At 46.1% G+C, this 19,668-nt stretch overlaps 1 protein-coding gene across 1 annotated transcript in view; it reads right to left on the bottom strand.

The window, feature by feature from the left end:
• Nucleotides 1-4,063: 4,063 nt before the first annotated feature.
• Nucleotides 4,064-19,668, bottom strand: part of UBE2QL1 (ubiquitin conjugating enzyme E2 QL1) — a 45,062-nt gene continuing 29,457 nt past the window's right edge. Inside the window, exon 2 of the mRNA XM_081131665.1 lies at nt 4,064-9,767. Coding sequence (XP_080987791.1) covers nt 9,636-9,767 — 132 coding nt within the window. The 3' untranslated portion in view covers nt 4,064-9,635. The remainder of the gene's footprint in view (nt 9,768-19,668) is intronic.

The following is a 19,668-nucleotide window of genomic DNA, read 5'->3' as shown; positions in this document are numbered from 1 at the left end:
TTGTCACGCTAGATATCAGGACATTCCGTAAAGATGTAGCAATGAGAACAGTATGATACTCTGAAGGAGAAAAAGAACCAATGCAACAGGAGACAGAGCTCAGAGAGAGACCCTACACACATGGGAATATTATAGGCAGTAAAGGTGGCATCTCCTTAAAGGAACAGATGATAGTGTAAATGGATATCTTTGTAACACAAAGGTGGCGAAGGACGCATTAAATAAAATCCCCGAAAACTGTAAGACAAAACAAACTATTAAGGAATTTAGTAGTACCATGGTAAAGATTTTTATTCATTCCTGGTTGGGAGAAAATATCTGTAATGCCTAAAACCAATAACTGAGAAATAAGTTATTCAAGGAAATGCTGAAATTAACAAGACAAACTCAAGAACCCCAGTAGAAAAATGAGCAAAGGGTACAAAGAGGCAGTTTACAGAAGCTTCAAAGAGTTGTTCTGGGTCAGGTCCTCCAAACTTCTGTGGTTATTTGTTTCTTCTGAGAATTTTCCATACTTCCCTGTGAGCTCAACTATTCATTTAAACATTTATATACGTATAACATACCCAGGTCTTTTAGGTGAGTTGGAATGGGAGGGTGTTCAGAATTTCACCTCTCCTGGATTTTGTCGAGAAGAGAAGCAGAGTCTGGAATTAAAATCAATCCACCTCATGTGGTCCCATCAACACAGTCGTGGCAACTGTACCACCCAAATCGGTGAGGACAAATGGAGAGGATGCATTGGTAGCAGCCAGGGTGTCATTCTCTTGGGTACCGGGTCCTCTCCTTCTCAGCCACTGTCCCTGTAATTCAAACCCAGGATTTTAGGTGTGTGTGGGTTAGACTTCGCCCTGCATGGTTTGGCCCAGAACTGCAGCTTCCTGAATTTGTCTCCAGGCCTTCATTCAGTGATGTGTGGAATGAGCTCTCTAGCCAAATGCCTGCCTTCTGCAAACCTCACTAGCATTCCAGCCACGGCTCACCTGGTCGCTGGGTGAGAGAACTGCAGGGATTATTCTCAGGGTGGGAGTTCCATTCACCCACCAGGTATCCTGATCTCATCCTGGCATTGAGGTGGAGATGCCCCTTGAAAGGAATAGGGGACTTTCTGGGAGACTGGAGGACTCTTTGTGTCAACATGATACAGGTAATCCAACACTCTTGGGATGGTTGTCCAGTGGGTTAACTCCACTGGATGATGCTACTCTCCACTCCTTAGTCCCTAATCCTGCCCACAGGTCATATGAGAGGCTGGGGAACTACATGCACTCTGCCTGCTTCTGCACCACCTCTGGACACAGCACAAAATGGGCAGAGGAGGGTTCTCCAGGTTGGTCTGAGCCTTCTGTTAGGGACTTCAGGAGACCTTCCCAGGTTAATCCCACATCCCTGCAAAGTGCACATGAAGAGCTGCTATACTCCTGCAGGAGCCACTGGGAAACTTGGAGAAATGATCTTGCTGGAATCTTCTGGAAACTTCCTTTATTCCTTTGTTTCCCTCTCCATCCCCCTATATCAGCCTCAACATAAATCTGGCATCTCCAATTCCCTATCCCCTTTTATTTGCCTGACACAGCAATAGCACCTTAAGTATTATAATTCCCCCCTCCAGCCCCCGCCCTCCCCATTGCTCACACAGACACTCTCTTGGAAGCTCATGACCATGCATTTTCCTTTTCTATTTTCTCACGATTCCCTCGTCACTTTTTTAAAGTAAAAATTACAGGAAATAGATATATTTTTCTCCTACTGAAATGGAAAAAATTAAAAAAGAGAACCCATACAAACAGAATGTTAGAAAGCTCAGGTGGGCTATTTGGGCCCATTCTATGAGAGTTCTGTGATTTTGGGGCCCACGCAGCCTGCTCCTAGCTGGGCCTCTTTGTTCTGATGGCCCCGCTGGGTCCCTGTGAAAGGCAGATCTCCACCAGGAGCCCAGAACAGGACAGGAACCCTTTATTGACGCATCTCTTACTTCTGTCCAATGCTCAGAATTGTAGGGAAGGAAAGGAAGCTTTTGAAAGAAAAAATATATAATTCTCCATATGAGAGGGAAAGTAAATTACAGGGTGAGCTCTAGACGGATATTTTCGCCCAGGTCCTGCTGGCGTGGCTGGCTCCTGTTCTGTTTGCTGTGGGGAAGGGCCGTCTCTGTGTTAGGCTGGGAAGCGGAAGGCATGTATCCCGTGGGCGGCTCTCAGCAGCAGCCCCCTACCCGGCCACCCCCCGAGCTCTGCGCAGCCTGGTCTCCAGGACCATCCTCCCGGTGGGAACCACCAGAACCAGGTCCAAGTGCAGAGGCACATTTGCCTCTCCTCATGCCCGTGGGAGAGCCCGATCCCACCGCAGCTGATTATCTCACACACCCCTCCGAGGCTCCGGTAGTCCTGGCCTGGATTAGTTTTGGGAAAGAAAGTAATTCAACTCTCCCAGAACCACCCACACGTTGGCACATGCCGTTCAGAAGCTGCCAGCCTTAGAAGAGGGCATGAGGCCGAGCCTCGCTCTTTCCTGGTCCTCAGTTCCTGTCTCCCTCTAATTAAAATGTTCTCTTTCCAGTTAACCCTTCACCAAGCCTTACAGCACCTACTATGCACAATCAGAGCAGAGCTGGGTGCAGGACAGAATCCTGGAGGACAGGTGGGAGAGGGCAGTGGCTGAGAGAATGACAAATATGGGGGCTGTTTAGTGTGGGGGGCAAATCCTGTATGGATTCGTTCTGGGAGCAGACTGAGCCTGCTGCTGGTGGAGAGAGAGGAGCAAGGACCCAAGGTGGCCAGGAGAGCCTGAGGAAGTGAGCAGCCTGCTCTCTAGGCTCGGAGGTCCCTCATGTGTTCAGGCCCTAGCGGTGGGCCTGCGGGGGCCGGAAGGGCAGTAAGCGGGGCAGCCACATGTCCTCGTGGTTGTTGGTGATGGATTTACAGGGCTGGCAGTTTCCTTTCCTGGAGAAGATTTACCTTTTTATACCAAAATTGATGTTCCTTTCTCTTTCTCCTGATGCTCTAATGGTCCCAGAAGATGTCTGCTCACAGCCAGGAGTGGCAGGCAGTGGAGGGCAATGAGTCAGGACCCTGAGGAGGCATCTGCAGGACCAAGTGGTAGGACTGGTGCCTGGGCTGGTGAGTCAGCACACATCTCCCCTCAGGTGTTCATTACACAGACTACCCAAGCCAGCGCAGTCAATGCTCCCAGCCAGCTAGGGTAGGAGGTGCTCTGGGGAGAGTGAGTGATTGGGCACTCATCCATCTCCATCGCCCAAGAGAAATTCAGAGCCAGTGCCTCATATTTTTAAAGATTTTTTAAAAAATTTAAAATTTTTATTTTTTTTTAAGAGAGAGGGGAAAGGAGAAGGAGAGAAAGAGAGAAACATTGATGTGAGAGTGAAACATGCCAGCACCCTGTTGATGGTGGATCTTCCATGTCTTCAACCAAAGAAAAGGGTGCAGATTCACGGGTCAGGACATGAATGAACTGAAGTAGAGCTTAACAGCCAACTCAAACTGTCATCTTGACCATGCCAGATCAATCTCATTGTTATTTCCAAAATCACTTGTTGAGTATCACTTACATGCCAGGCATGGGACTTCATGAGTCCCACACATTGCCTGTCTTAACACAGCAACCCCTCAACAGTAGGTATTAGCATTGTAAGTTGTTTGGAAAGTGAAAACTAAGTGTCTTGGAGCTTAAGTTCCTTATCCACAGGTGATAAGAGGCAAAGGGAATTCAAGGCTGTTTGATTTCAAAGCCTGTGTCTTCAATACAAAAATCATCACAGTCTCAGATTTTAAATGAAAAATGGGCTCTTGATTGGAAAAAAAATCTTAAATAGTGACACAATGGTGGAGAAATTCCTTTGATAAACAATTTCAAATAAAAACTGAAAGCCAACTTCTATATTCATGTAAAGTTAGTTGAGGTACCCTTTAGGTAGATTGAGTTCAAGGATGTGAAAGTTGTCACTTTGCAGAATTACTGCTCTATTACAGTTTCCAGAGAAGCATCTCTGTAAATCAGTATTAGTTTAGGCTGGAGTGTTGTGCTAAGCACACAGTTTCAATTACATTGAGAAACTTTAATGGGGATCTTTTGCAAACACATTAATAAATCTTTATAATGCAAATGGAAGCTGAAGGAGAAATCTTCTAAATCACACTGATGCTTAATTAGATTTGGTTCAGTTACATTTCATTGACTTTTATAGAGTATATCCATGACATTCTTTAAAACACTAATAAATCAAAGCGCAAAAGATTAGAGGACACCACCCACAATGATAGAAAGCCACCCACAATGGACCACAGAGGATAATGCATATGGAAACCATGAGAAATTCTGACAAATACTAAATATAGACCATGCAAGGACACAACAGTCATTCTATGGAAAGATGTTTATTGGTTTTAAAGTCTCGCTTTTGCGAATCCTTGTTTTTCCCCTATTAGGACAGTGCCCCTAGACTATTTGACTTGTACTTTCACCTTCTTCCAACAGTAAACATTTCTTTCCATCTATTTTATGGCATATGCAATTTCTGCCCTCTCCTTTTGAGGACCACAGAATAGGAAAACTTTGGGAAGGGTATACACCAAAGGAATTATGTGAATTGTGGTGATAGTCTGAAAGTTTACAGTAACCCATGGTGTATAGATCAGCATGCTACCATGGTCATATGGCAACAGTGTTAATGATGTAAAGTCACAACAGTTGAGGAGGCAAGCAGCAATGAAACCACGCACATCAGGTTATAGCAGTTCTATTTTACTCGGCGTCATCAGCAGTGGTCACCTGCAATCTACAGATGCAAAGTGATTTCGTGTCTATGAAGGAGGACAGCCACTTAGTTTGCCTCCAGTAGAGGAACAGGGCCGTGCCAGAGTTCATCAGCAGTGGGAAGCAGTGCAGGTATTTATTCCCTCACCACATAATGTCTTACTGGCCCAAGGGGATGACCTTGGAGGTTGACTCTCCCAGTTCATTCTATTTGTCTAGCTCTGTTATAACCTTGAAATAAAATCTTGCTTCCCTTTGGATCTACACTCTGTTCAACTACATTGCTTTGATTATGTCTCTTTGGCCAGCACACTTTGCTCCTGTGGTTCTTCTGGACTGAAGCTAAGCTTGCTTATTGCTTTCCTGGATGTCAATTGTGTTTATTTGGCCTTTCCAGTTCGTTGCCCACATCCTGCAGGTCAGATGGGCCCTGGGATTGAATGATATTCAATACTGTGTAAACTGAAGCCTGCCAAAATCAGAAAGATAAGGTAGAACCCAGCATAAAGCTAAGGAACAGGGCTGTATATTATTTTAATGACTTTGGAGGAAAAAACGAATACTGATTGTGATCACTTGGGCTGAGGTCTAAGTCCGTTGCCACAGCTTCCCCGAAGCAGTCAAGAGTGGAAACTCTGCCCTTTGCACCAACTTGCTTTTGACATATAATGGATCACTTTGGGTGTTTCCCAGCCAGCTTGGAAGACCTGTGGCTCCATCCAGCACTGGGCTAAGGATGTAGACCATGTGCCAAATGGTCCGTGGGTGGCATCACGGAGGATCAGACAGCAGGGCAGAGGCCCTGGCTTAGTTTCTCCAGTTGACTTGGAAAAGCCACTCAACATCCCTGCACCTGTTTCCTCCATTGTAAAGTGTATGAATTTAGACCGAGTGGCTTTCCAAATTTGATGGTTCTACCCTCCTCTGAACTAGCAAGCTAGTTCTGCTTCTCCAGAAGGCAAATTCTATTTAAATTTTGCATTCTGTTAGAAGGGTTCAGATAAAACACTGGAATGTAATTTTTAGGTAAGAGACCAGACCCACTGCTGTTAAGTTGTGAGGTTTGACTGCATCCTGCAGATCTATAGACAGGGTCCCTGCAGGTGAGAAGTGGTAAGGAGCTGCCCAGTTCTCCCTCCAGGGCCAGGATGGACAAACACTGTGCCCTTTACACAGGCGACTGAAGCCCTCCCGTTTCTACACCTCTCCTTCAGTCTTGCTCAGCTGTGGCTCAAGACTGACTTACTCCTTGAAAACCTCCCTGGTTATCAATTAGAAATCCTCTGCTTGCACAGTGTCTGCCCTGCTTTAGCATTTAGGTGTTTTTGGTCTTCTCTCACTTGTTGCTAGTTCCTGTGTGTTTTTCTTGTCTTATGAGTTCCTCTATGGAAGGAGACGTGTCTTACACTTCTGCATTCTCTACATCTGAAGTTTTGTTCATTGACTTTAAGAAGGGGATTGGAGACAGAAAGCCAGTATTTGACTACAAGGTAATTGAATCTGAACCATTGTAATTGTTCAATCTGAGCCTTTATCCAAGTGTGTTCTAGTTAAAGCCTGTTGCCATGTGAATTTCCAAGTAACAGTAAAAATGACATATAAAGTCCACTTGACAATTTTGGGTTTCCCTCATTGTGTAGTCAGTTCTCACACCCACCTTGTAGGAGTTTACAGTCGAGGCTCAAGTAGGTAAAGTGGGCATTTGACTTTCTATCCTGTCTTTTTCACTAGCCCATGGATTTCTCTCTAAAAATAAGGTCAAAATTTGATACATGAAGTGAACTTGAGAGCTGGAAAATTTAGGCCTAAACCCTGTTTTTTTCTGAGAAATTGATTGTAGAGATTGTGAATCTCTAGGAAATATGTGTGTGTGTGTGCGTGCATGCCTTGAGTGTGTACACGAAAGTGTGGACTGGGCAATAGCTTAGCTGCTTACATAGAACTTAAGCCATAAATGATCTTGATCTTCCCAAAAGCCAATAAACCAAGGGGAGGTCTCAACCACTTCCCTTGGCCTGCAGTGGGGTGTGGGAGGGGGCACCAGGGAACAAGGGCAGTCAGGCCAGGAAAACCACCAGATGGAAAAGGGTTTGGGGCTGATAAGAAGTGCACATGAGTTTGTATTTTTCCTTCTTTTGGCTCTGTGGCCTCTGAGTGGATTGGGGTTCCCACCAATAAGTGAGGGATGTGGAACTGGCAAGATGTGGACATCTGAACCCTGGTCTAATGATTCCCCTGCTTCTGTCTGTCTGAAGAAAGATGGATTTCTCGGCATGTGTGGGAACGTGCCCCAGCCACTTGCTTGGTCTGGGTCTATTCTGTCCCACACCCAGCCCAGCAGGCAGATGCCCACTTCAGAGGAGTGGAGCATGCCTAGCAGTAGGTACCACCCACCACAGGGTCATCAGGAACATTCAGGCTGGGCTGGCTATAAACACTGTCATGATTGCCCATGAACCTCCAGACAGCAGGAAGGGAGTTCTTGCTTCTGACTCAAGGTCAAGGCAATAGTCAAGCTTTCAATTATTCCTTACTGCTTTTAAGTTGAGAATGTCTTGCCAATTTAAGTGAAAATCGGCATTTCTTTCACTGAAGAATGTTTCGTCTATCACTTCCAGTTTCTAACAAACCTAATGAAAAGGCATAAAATTCAGGCTGTAAAGAGAGTAGAAACTGAGGCAGTATCTCTTGTTTTTGTTGGCAGTAGCTTAGCCCACCCTTAGGTTGCAGCCACCTTCCTGGCTGCTCCTTGCAGGTGGTGTCCCCTGAAACAACATGCAAAGCTCTTCCACCAGCTAATAGCACCGAGGCGACCCAGCTTTGGATTATAGAAATATCTCCAAATGCACATATAGTTCCTTAAAGGAAGTCACTTTTAATTTTACATTAAAGAGGAAACTACCTGGAAAGAAATGAACTCAGGCACTTCCCTGGTAAGCTGTTTCTGTCCTAGCTCTTTAATGTCCACAGTGTGGTTCCATTACAACAAATAGCCAAGGGTCCCAAACCGCCTGCTCAGTGTCTGTTTCCAGGATGGAGAATTCCTCTGCAAGGATCAGATGAATGAACGCTTTAAGTTCATTGTCATCGAATTTCGTGACTATTGTTACTCGGAGGGAACTTGAGCAGGAGGTCAGGTATTCTCAATACACTGTCGTTTTGGCTGAACAGAGCTGTATGTGTTTAGGGGGCACATAAAAAACTGGTTAAAAAAAAATAAATGTAGCAATAAAGGGCAGATTTGGTGAGTGGCCAGTCGTGTTGAGAGGACTGCCCTTTGAAGAGAGGTTAGATCTCTGACAACCTTGGACAGTGAGCAGGCAGTTCCCCGAGTAGACAAGGCTGCCTAAAGAATGTTTTGTAATCAGTATAGATTTCTCTTCCTTCAGAGGGGTAAAATATAATTGGCAACATTCAAGGTTAGCTAAATTACCTCTTTCTGTGCCAGTGTCTAGTTATCTCCCTAGTTGCTTCTGGGGAACCATTTGAATGCACTGGATTTTTGCAAAGACCACGGCTTCCTAAGACTCATCTCCTGTATCTCACTGCAGGTGGCTGTCATACTATTTGTGGTATTTGAACTATTAGAATTGTTACAATAGGTTAAATATTTGAAACAGAAGTGGAGCCCACAGTGACTGGATCCTTGAGGCAGCGTGTCAGGTATGCATGATTTTATTTAAAATGTGTCCAGTAAGATTTTCCACTTGGGGTGAACATTTTCCCTCTTCCCATGTATGATTATAAACAGTGTTTCTTCATTTCATGGAGTTTCTTAGAAAGCTCTAAGTAACTTAACAGAAGAGAGAAATGAAACTGTGGGGAGATTAAATAACAGGAAGTTTATATCACAGCGGGGTGCTCAGCATCCCAGCCTCAGGGGACACACAAGTGACTACAGGTGAAGAATTAAACCCGGTCATGCAAGTCGTTGTACGATCACTTGGTATCCTTTGGCAGTTCTGGCATTCCCTGTCACTAGCACACATGGTAAAATGAGTCAGATGACTTCAGTGAGTGGAAAATTGTCTTTTGTTTTTGGTGGTGGGTTGACCAGCAGAGAGAAAACAGGAACAGAAACTCGCTGTTGGAGGAGCAGCTCGGGATATTGGAAGAGACTGTCCACATGTCCTCACCCTTTGCTCTGAGCCCCAGGGAGCACGCACCTGGCATCTGCAGGGTCGTGTGCCCCACTGTGGCCACAGCAGCCCTGCCTTTCACCTAAGGCCGCTGGCTTCTCTGCGGACACCACCCCCCCAGCATAGAGAGCACATCTGAACCAAGAGGGCAGTTGTTTGGAATCACTAGAACCTGGCAATATTAAATTTTTGTTTTCATGAGCCAAAGGTCATAGCACAAATGAGGTCTACATGTTGTCACAGGGGCCACAGAAAGACATGTCTTTAAGTGATCTGCCCTGCCAGGGAGAGAAACAGAGATGGAGGGCACAGCAAACAGGTACCGGCAATGGGGGCGCTCCTATGCAATACGAGGCGCCACCGACACGGACGGGGTCAAGCAGTGGGAGTCGAGTTTCCTGCCTGCTCTTTGGAGCTGCTGTTATGGAAAGAAGCTAAGGGCAATGGGGCCGGGGTGGAGGGGCAGGTGGGCTGGGAAATGTCACCATCTCAACATTTGTTCTAAAGTGACTTAGAGATGATCATTCATTTATGATCGAAACTTAATCCCGAACAGCTTTTGCTCCCTCTTTCTCTCTGTAAACACATCTGTTCATAAATAACTTAAATGTCTCCTTGGCATTCAGGATTCAGTTCCGGCTGGAGTAAAAAAGAATGGAGGATGCTCAGCGTCGAGGAGGAGATGGCGGGTGTCTGTGTGTGCGGAGAGGCCCGGCGCAAACATCAGCCATCAGAGACGGGCGGGGTGACCCAGCCGTACTTTTCATGCGTCTTCACCAGACTCTTGAAGGTGGCTTCGGCTTCCTTGCGACTGAAGGACTTTTTTGATTTGCCTGCTTTTCTGCAGATCCGCCCCTGTGTGAGAGGGAAAAGAAACCAGGTTAGAACCCCGGCAGGAACCCGGTTTCCCACCATCTGTGTTCACACAGGCGAAGTTGTGGTCACTCCTAATGTCTGAATCGGTGTGACTTAAGGGGAGATAGGGAGCACTGGGGCTTTGGTCCAGTGGCTGGCAAGCTTCTAGGGGAGGGGGAGGCAGTGGCTTCTGTCTTCGCAAACCCACGGCTGGAAAGCAGCCTCGGCCAGTTCCCGAGAGGAGGGCCAGCTTTACCAAAAGCATCGAGGCAGAACCGGCGCGCCATCCCCAAGGCAGAGACCATTCTAACTTCCTTCCCTCCCACCAAAGCAGGCCTTTAATTATAACTCTCAGTTCCTCTTCAATAGCAGTAGAGTTTTCTATATTTATATATAGATGGGCATATTTATATATTCGCACATACATTTTAAAAATCTGACTTTTAAAATTCAGGCTTGGGAGCAATCAGTGGATTTCTTATGCATCATGTCACTGGGGAGCCATGGAGACGTTTTCATGGAAGGGAGGTCTGTCCTCAAGTCCCCAGTGAGGGGTAAAGCTGAGGGGCCACGGATTCTTCACGCAAGATCAGGAGATGGGTGGGCGCCCAGGGAGAGGATCACACCCCACCTACAGTGACCAGGAGTTTCTGATCTGAAAATGGAACATTTGGGTCTGCAGTGGAAAGAGGGTCAGGGTCATTTTAGGATGCACACAGGAGGCTCTAGCCGACAAGAGAGAAGGAGCCAGAAGACTGCTAGTGTGATGTGTCTCAGGTTATCATTACCTTTCCAGAGAGCCCTGTGAAATGAGGCTTATTTGGCCTCAGAGGGAACAAGCAGGCTGAAGACAGTGAGAAGTCGTGGCAGCACTGGACCCTCAAGCAGACAGAGGTTTTGTCACTCCCATTACTCCCACCTCAGCCATTCTTCATCACGCCTCTCTGTGGCAGAGCAACTGAAACTAGCTCTTAGACTCTCGGGCACATTTCCTTGCACTTGACTTCCCTTAGGCCCTCCCGCAAGACCTGCTGGTCTTTCTCAGTGTCCCATAAGTGGAAACACCCTAGAAAAACTTGGCTAAGTTTCCTCCACCAGCAAGCGCATGCAGAGTATTCCCAATGTTCTCCTGTTGTTTATAAACTTTTCCCAAGAATTCTCTCTGGATGGGCCCTCTGCATTCGGATACGTAACATTTTTGTTATAGCACACCTGTGGGCAGGTACTGTCTGTGTCTCATAGTGACCCGAATCAGAGCTGGGCCTCACCCGTTCCCTTGGACAGGCACAGAGGGCAGCCACCACTCAGGTTCTGTGTGATGGGCTAGTTCCACCGTATTAGCTTTCTCTGAAAACCCACTGGTAACTCCGGTGGGAAGAGCTGTACTGGCCTCATATTCCACGGGGAAAATAGCAGCCGATCACTAGAAACTGGGAATGGAAAAGTGCCCCACATACTTAAATTCAGTGCTTATGGTTCCTTTCAACAGTGGGTACTCGGACCAATGCCCCAGTGAAGAGTCAGAAATACAGAGGCACAGATATCCTCTGCACCCCCCTCCCCTGGAAATTCCTGGATGACCCTGTCCATTTGCAGATCAAGGGCAGCACTGCTTTTTCTAATTTCCTGCTTGGTTCACATCAAGTGATCTGCTTGATCACATCAATTGGCACTGCCACTTACTGAGTTCTAGAAACTTGCCCACCTCTCACTAGGACATGACTCTTAGTTTTAGTTTTATAATTTCCTCTGCTACTTATGTGGTATAGTTATACTTGATAAAAGAGGACCACCAAAAGCTAATACATTTATAATCATCATCATGGGCTGAGATCAAAGTCCAGAGTTACTTCATTAAACATATGCAAATGCACTGTGTGGAAATATCAGCATCAATTTCATCAAGAGTGAGAGCAAATATTAAGGGCTATGGGTGTGTGTGTTTTTTGCATAAAATGAAAATTCTAATCACGTATATGATTCTCTTCTATAATACCGAAAATGTATGGTATGATTTGAGAATTCTGAACTAAAAGCAGCCAAATACAGGTTTATGATAATCTTGGAGTATTCTGTCACTTTTGGCATGAACATTTACGTTGCCTGTTCTTTGTGAAAGTCCCAATTGTTACAAAAAACAACAGACAAAACCCCAATGAACAGACCACTCTTTGTAGCCTTTTCTTCTCGGGAAGAATTATGAACATAAAGTGCCAGCGCTCAGTCCATTCAGCAACCAGGAGACAGAGCCTGCTGTCAGCTCGTAGGAAGCCTCCACGCCTTCACTGTGCTCAGCTGTACACAAAGAACTCTGCTCTCCTCTCCTGTTTCCTACACCCCACTTTACAGTAAACAGATACCTTTTCATAGATTTCCTGCCCTCCACTGATTGACTATTTAAGCATTACCCAGTGACACACAGAGCTTGAAAACGGACACTTACATTTCCTGGCTTCGCCAGGGTGACTGAGCCTTTTGCTAAAATGCCCTCGAGGTGCCCACTGTGCCAGGAAGGGGAGGACTTCTCCATCCGTCCTGGATCCCTGACATCCCATGGCCATACTGCTGTTGAACTGGTTCCCATTCTCACTTCCAGGGCCCAGTCTCCTGGAGTCTGGGCTTTGAGGAAACCCTCAGCCTAACTACTCTGACTCTCTGTATTTTCCTCTATAAAGTGGGGAACAATACCCGCTTCACAGTATCACTGTGAATGTCAGATGAGATACTGAATTTAGAAATACTTTGAGAATTTTAAAGTATATACATTTATTTAAGAACTATTTTCTTTATTCTCATAACATACATATTTCTCCCTTGTCTGTTTCCATCTAACTAATAATCAAAGAGTCTATTCTGGGCATTTTCCTTAAAATAACTCTTATTTCTTCTAAAATACTTACTCATTTTTAATGCTGAAATACTTGAATGTGACAATTTACTCAACCCACTGTGATTGCTTTGTTGTTATTAGGAGGTTAGATAAGTAAACACTCTCCTGAGCCACAGACTGTAATGTAGAATTATGAACAACATAGGATTTTGCCCCAAGAATCTGAAAATCTCACCATAATACAGATGCAGAACAGTGCTAATGAGAAAACAGCTCTCTGGGGCTGCATGTGTCAAACAAAACCATTAATTGGTGCTTTGGTTTGACCTTTTTGGGGTTCCAATCACAATGGTCAACATGAAAACATTTCTACACAGCTAACAACTTTCCCCAAACTCAGGTCCTCAGTTCAGCCAACTGATCTTACAGGGTTTGCTTTACCCCAATGTGCACACTGAATCCCAGTCTGGCTCTGTCACTTCTGCATTTCTCTCATTCATTTATTCATCCATCCATCCATCCATCCATCCATCCATCCATCCATCCATCCATCCCTTCATCCATCATGTTGGGTGCTTAAAAGGCAAAGTGATTCAGGCCCCTGCCCTTGGGGTCTTAGAGTCCATCATGGGGAGATAATAGGGTATGTTGCAGCTGCTGGGACAGAAAGTGCAGATCCGGGTTGCTCAGCCTCAGTACTGCTGCTGTCATGGGCTGGAGAATTGTTTGTTGTTGGTGACGGGGCGGGCTGTCCTGTGCACTGTGAGATGCTTAGCAGTGCCCCTGGCCTCCATTCACTAGATGCTAGCAGCACTCCTTGAGTTATCACAACCAAATTGTCTCCAGACAGTGCCAAGTGTCACACTGGAGGTAAAATCACCCCTGAATGGGAACCATGGTGCATAGAATAAATATGGTCCAGAGCAAGGAGGAGTCAGCTCATTCTCTGTTTAACAAATAATTGCTACAAGTCTTCCCCATTAGGCACTGTGCTGGTTACTTGGACTACAGGACTGTCCAAGGTAGAATGATTCTGGTCCTCATACAGCTCAGAGTGGGGCATAAAGTCTCCTGTGGGGAGAGAAAAAGACAAAGGCAGAGAGAGGGGTAGGGCCAGTTGTCTGTGCATCCAGAATCATATCTATGTCTAGTGACACTTGAGCTGAGCCTTGAAATATGAATGGGTAGGTGTTTACCAGGCCATGGTGGTGCGGATAAGGGGTCCCAAAGCAGAGGCTGAAACAGTCAGCTATATTTAGAGAATGATGGGCACTTGGTAAAGCTGGGGCAGAGTATATGTGTGTGTGTGCATGTGCATGTGGTGTGTGTGTGTGTGTGTGTGTGTGTGTTGAGATGTGGGGTGCAGAATTCAACAGATCTGGCTTCAAATCCCTGCTCCAACACTTCCTGGCTGTGTGACCTTGGATGAATTACTTAACCTCTCTGAATCTCAATTTCCTCATCTGTAAAACAAGCATAATAATAGTATTATATAGCACTGGAGTTTTAAAAAGACTTAATATATTAAAGCATATGATATGCTTGGCACAGTGCCGGGCACAGGATGAACACAGTAAAAGGTACATTTTATTTTTTAAACTATCAGAGGGTCTAGGAAGCAAAGTTAGTTTCATTGTTTCCTCTTGAAAAAGAAAAAACATACACAAAAATTTCTTGCTTTATTGTGTATAGTATGACCTGGTTTATTTGGTCACAAAAATGTCTTTAGGCAAATCCTATATTTGGAATTTATGTGGTTAATTTCTTAGCATTTTCAATAATGTCTATTTTAACAAGTTGACACAAATGCATTCATTCTTTATTTCTCCCTTAATTAGATTTTTCTTCTTACTATTTTTTTCTTTGCAAAAATACCTTCACAGCATTTTCGTGTTTCATTTACTGATGAATCTTACAGGCTTCTGCTCCTTTAAAAATAAAATTTCCAGACAACTCATGTAAAGTTTTGAAGTTCTTTCATTCATTTCCTGGGCTGATTTACAGAACAGCTATTTGTTTTCTACGTCTTGGAAAGCGTAATTGTTAGTCTAACAGCATTCACAAACCCTAACCCCTGCAATGTCGGTTTTGAACACCTGTTGGGCTCCTTTCAGGCAGGGGAGACTTTCTGGAAGAGGCTGTTCTGGAGCTGGACTCAAAGGACAAGTGGAATAATCCAGCCAGAAAGCGGGAAGCCAGGAGAAGCTCTGGGGATTTGTACCCAGGTGCTCCTGGGAGGAGAGAGAGGGAGGAGGCAGGAATGGGAGGCACATTAGTTCCTGGGCTGCTGGAACAGTGTCATCGTGGGTGGCTTCAAACAACGAATATGTAGTCTCAGGGCTCTGGAGGCCAGAAGTCCAAAACCAAGGTGCGAGCAGCGCTGTTTCAAGAGGCTCTAGGGGAAGATTTGTTCCACGCCTCCCCCTAGCTTCTGGTGGTTTGCTGGCAATTGTCAATGTCCCTCGGCTTCCAGACAAGTCACCCTGACTTCTGCCTTCATGTTCCCATGCCTTCTCCCTGTGTGTCCCTCTCTGTCTCCATGTCAAATTTCCCCATTCCTACCAGGACACTAGTCATCGCATTAGGACCCATCCTAATCCCAGATAGCTTCATCTTAACTTTAGATCTGCAAAGACCCCATCCCAGCTCCCCTGTGGCAATGACTCTCATTGGGGCAAAGTACATGAATAACGTGTGAGATGCAAAGACACTTCACTCAAGAAGGAATGTTGCCTTCGTGGAATATTTTAGAATTTTCCACTGAGAAATATTATGTAACTGCAGACTCTCTATTAACATCTCTAAAATATTTTCTCAAGTATTAGGTAATAACCATCTTCAGATATTTGCTTTTAAATTTGTGAAAACTCTCAGGATGACAAAGCCAGCATTAGCTTTGTAAAAACTTGGATAATATTCCATATTATCATTAAAAAACCCTCAAGCCACTGGCAGCACCAAAGGCACAGTTCGTGGATATTTTTGATGCTTGCGAAACACAAGCATCTCTTCTCTCTACATTTTAAAGAAAGTTCTAGCAATTATTAATTCTGTTTTGAGACATACTGTATTTTCTTGGAAGAAGCAAGCAGAGAAAAAGGAACTTTTTGGCTAAAAAAATTAAATATCAGATAATCATTTCAAAAATATTTTTTGGAGATTCCACTCATACTTACACTCCTGCTTAAGCAGCCGGGTCCCAGCGGGTTTCATTAGCTGCACTGGAGCTCAGTAAGTGACAGCCAGACCTACTTATTAAAGGCGCTCACGGTGGCTCTGTCTAGCGCGTGCTGTGTGCCAGGATGGGGCTTGAACACACTCGTTAAAACCTCCTTGAAACCCTACCAAGTGGCTCTGCTATCATCCACCTTGATTTATGGATGAAGAAACAGACAGAGAGCTCAGTGACATGCTCCAAGTCACACAGGATTCCTGCGCAGGACGGGAGGCCATGCTCGGAACCCAAGGCGCAGCTGGCTCTCAGACACGTAGAGATGGGTCGCAGGAGTAAGAGAAGAAAAACGAGATGCTGACCATGCCCTCCACAAATGCTGCCCGGCCTGGTTCCCCCCAGTGGAGGATGAGTGGCGACCACTGAACCCCCTCCGGCCCTCCGCACCCTCCCCTCAGCGTGGCGCTCCTGGCCTCCATCCCATTCACCGCAGAGCTTGTCTAAGCCCTGAGCTGATCCGTGCGTTGAATGTGCCTCCACCCCAAGAGCCTGGTCCTCCCACCCCAGGCGGGTGGTTCCTCCGTGATGGGAACAGGTGGGCCTCCCTCCTGGGAAGCTCAGTCACTCACAGTCCTGCTCCCTGGGACAACTGGCAATCTGTGGTTCTGTTTTAGTTAGACGCAGAATGCAAGGGAAGCTGCTTGTGACAGGCCAAGCCAAGGACACCGTGTTCCATTTCCATGCCTAAAACACTTCTTTAGCACAAAGCAGCCACTCTTTCCATGTTTTCTATTTACAAGCTGATTCTAGCTGCCTCTGTGTGGGGTTTGGGAAAGCCACTCCCCCCCACCCCCCACCCCCCGCCTCTGCTAGCAGAGACTTCATGAGTTTGACAAAATGATGGGTTGTTCTAGGAAAATTGCATCAAGAAGTAACACAAGGAGGGCAAAGTGGGGTTGGGAAGGGAATGGGGGACATCTGTAATACTGTCAACAATAAAAATGTATTAAAAACAAAAAAGAAGTAACACGAGATTCTCACAGAGAACCAAGGTTGTTTTTACCCTCGAGATGGTTTCTAGTTTCAGGAAGCATGTCCGTCTGTCTGTGTGATTTATGGCAACATTTCATAGCTTCACTATCTTCTCCAAGTGGTGTGACTTGTAAGGACAGATAAAGTGGCCACCATGACACAGTTAACATAGGAATCTTAAAATGCGAAAGGAAACTCTGCAACATTGAGTAAATAAAGCTGATTGGATTTTGGAATCATTGGAAATCTTAAGATATATTTTCTGGAAAAATTCAAATGTAAAAATGTTATGATTTAGACACAAATACTCTAACATATATATCGCTTTTAAGAAGAGTCTATTTTGCTCTAAAAACACAGCAATAACAAAGACTCTACATGGATTATTTCCTTTCTTCACTACTTTTTTGATTCTTTACAAAGGAGCAATGCTCAAAGGATGTGAAATCTCACTTCTGGCCACTGGCAGTGCTTCACTCTTGCCTTTCCCGTTGTTTTAGTAGGACAGGTCTGAGGAGAGGCCAAGGTCTGTCTTTGGCTTGGTCTTCCTTCCTGAAGAGCTGAGCAAAGATGGAGCCCATTGTTATGAGAGCTTAGATGAAGCCTCCTAGAACAGCCCTGAACACCCAGTTTGTCTCCCAAGAACCACAGTCAGCAGTCCACTCCACTTTTGACTCACTCTGGAATTCTCACCATCAGCCTCTACCTCACTCCCAAATGTCAGTCCCCTTTCTACCAGTCACTTCCACCAGGCCAGCCACTGCTGCTTCTGCGTGGAGATTGTTAGGATAAAACTCTTTTACCCCAAAGTTTCTCTTTTGCCTCCCTATTTTGAACAAAGGTCATTCAACTTCCTACTCAACCATTTCTTCAAAGTCTGGAACATCACCAAGAGCCCCTCAGTCAAAGAGACCTGCTGGCAGGAACCAGTCTCTGGGATTTCGAAGGTGGGGGTGGTGGTGAGTGAGGAGGACTCCAGTCACACCTGTCCTGGAGGGGAGAAAGTGGGGCACTAGTCCCCCATCTAAGCCCATCACACTTGCAGCAAACCTCACAGCAGGCTGCCTCTGGTATGAGGGCTGGGTGCGGGTGCAATGCACCAGGAACCCTTGCCATGCTGAAACTGTGAGCTCCTAAGATGGCAGCTCCTCCTGCATCAGTTTGACTGGAGGGTCCACAGACTGGAACCAAGCTCTCTTTGTGAGGTTTGGTAGGTGCACAGAGGTTGGGTAGAGATGCACAGGAGGTGAGCAGATGCCCAACTAGTCTGAGGCAGAAGGCTGTGGAGGGTCTGCCCTGATGGCCCCGTCCCCCTAGGGAGTGGGACATCCTCATGTGACCATGGACCTTCAGCACTGACGTGAGCTGGTGGTCCCAGAGCTCAAGGGTTAGGCCACTCGGGTAAGGATGGGTGGAGGTGGGGATTTCTGAGTCCCTGGAGTTGGGGTGACCAGTTTTCGCTTTTCTCTAGCCCAAGAGGGGGCCACTCCTGCCCTGTGGTTTGGTTTTACAAATCCAAAGTATGCTTTCCTGCTGAGGAATCTAATTAGCAAATATGAAAAAACTGAAAAGAATCACCTGGAACAGGCTATGAGTTCACAGAGCATTTCTGCTTCCTGTATCTCTTTCATAGAAACTGTCCTAAGTTTTAGGGCTGATTTGGCACACTTAAGGAATGCTGTGTGTGACTCTTTCCTGGCTGCCCCCGGGGTTTCTGCTTCATGGGGCTTTCCATAATGAGTCACCGGGGCCCTGCACGAACTCCTCACTGCAGCAGTGCCAGCCAGCGGGGTTGGGACCAGCCCGGACAGTCTTCAGATGGGATGTTCCCCCTGTGGAGAAACTGGCCCCTCTATGTGCTGAAAACTTTGAATAACAAATACCTTGTAATAAACTTGACAGTGCCTGCTCCACTTGCCAGAGAACACACTTTTGGTTGTTTTGTGCACCAGCTGCTAATGAGGCGCTAATGAGGCGCCAGGGTGGTAGATGTGGGGGGAGGCACCGCTATGCACATCAGAGACCTCACCTCGGGCCACTAGACTGCACCTGCCGGGAAGACAGGAGCGTGAGCAGGACAGCACCCCTCTCCCCTGGGGACTGCCAGACACTCGCCCACACCGGAGCAGGCCCCACCCGTTCCATGTTCCGGGCCATTTCAGGGCTGTGATGGCTTACCCTAGCTCAACCAACCTTAATGCACCTTACTTTTAAAACTAAGTGCATCATAAAACAACTTTCTGGAGGATCTGTGGTGAAATTCAGCACCCATAACGGGCTGCTCGGGAAGCCAGCTCATTTCTGCTCCGTGGGCGTGTGTTGCAGCAGGGCAGCATTTCGCCTCCATGCCTGGAGTTACTGCTCCCTGGGTCACACCCTGTCTCCTCTGCCCCCTTGCTCCTACTCCTCCATCACCCCACACCCTGCCTTTCAATCCCCAACCCCCCCACCCTGCACCTACACTGTTTTCTTGTTAAATCAAGAGCTCTGAGCATGGAGAGCCCCCTGGCTGTGTGCCATGAATAACTGGATAAAGTGAAGGATCCCAACCATTGCACGGCTACACAGTGTCATCCCCCCTCCCAAATTTGCCAGTGTCATCCAGGTGATGGTTCCAGTGTAGATGGAACCCATTACATGCTTTTCCTGTTTGCAAGACAATGCAGGGCCAAGATATGGCATGAAATAGTTCACTCGGTGTTGAGAAACAAGGGGTGGGGATGTTTCTGAAAAAGGCTGTGTTCTGTTACCATAAAATAGAAAGGAAGTTGGTTCTAAATTCAAATTTGTTGTCTCTGACTGAAAAGCATAGAAACTGAGGGACTGATTTTGACTGACCTAATAAAAATTAAAAAGTGATTTTCTAT

The sequence above is a fragment of the Miniopterus schreibersii genome, assembly GCF_964146895.1.
Source record: "Miniopterus schreibersii genome assembly, chromosome: 3".
NCBI classification, from domain to species: domain Eukaryota; kingdom Metazoa; phylum Chordata; class Mammalia; order Chiroptera; family Miniopteridae; genus Miniopterus; species Miniopterus schreibersii.
The sequence above is the reverse complement of the archived record's forward strand: the minus strand, read 5'-3'. Positions and strand labels throughout refer to the sequence as shown.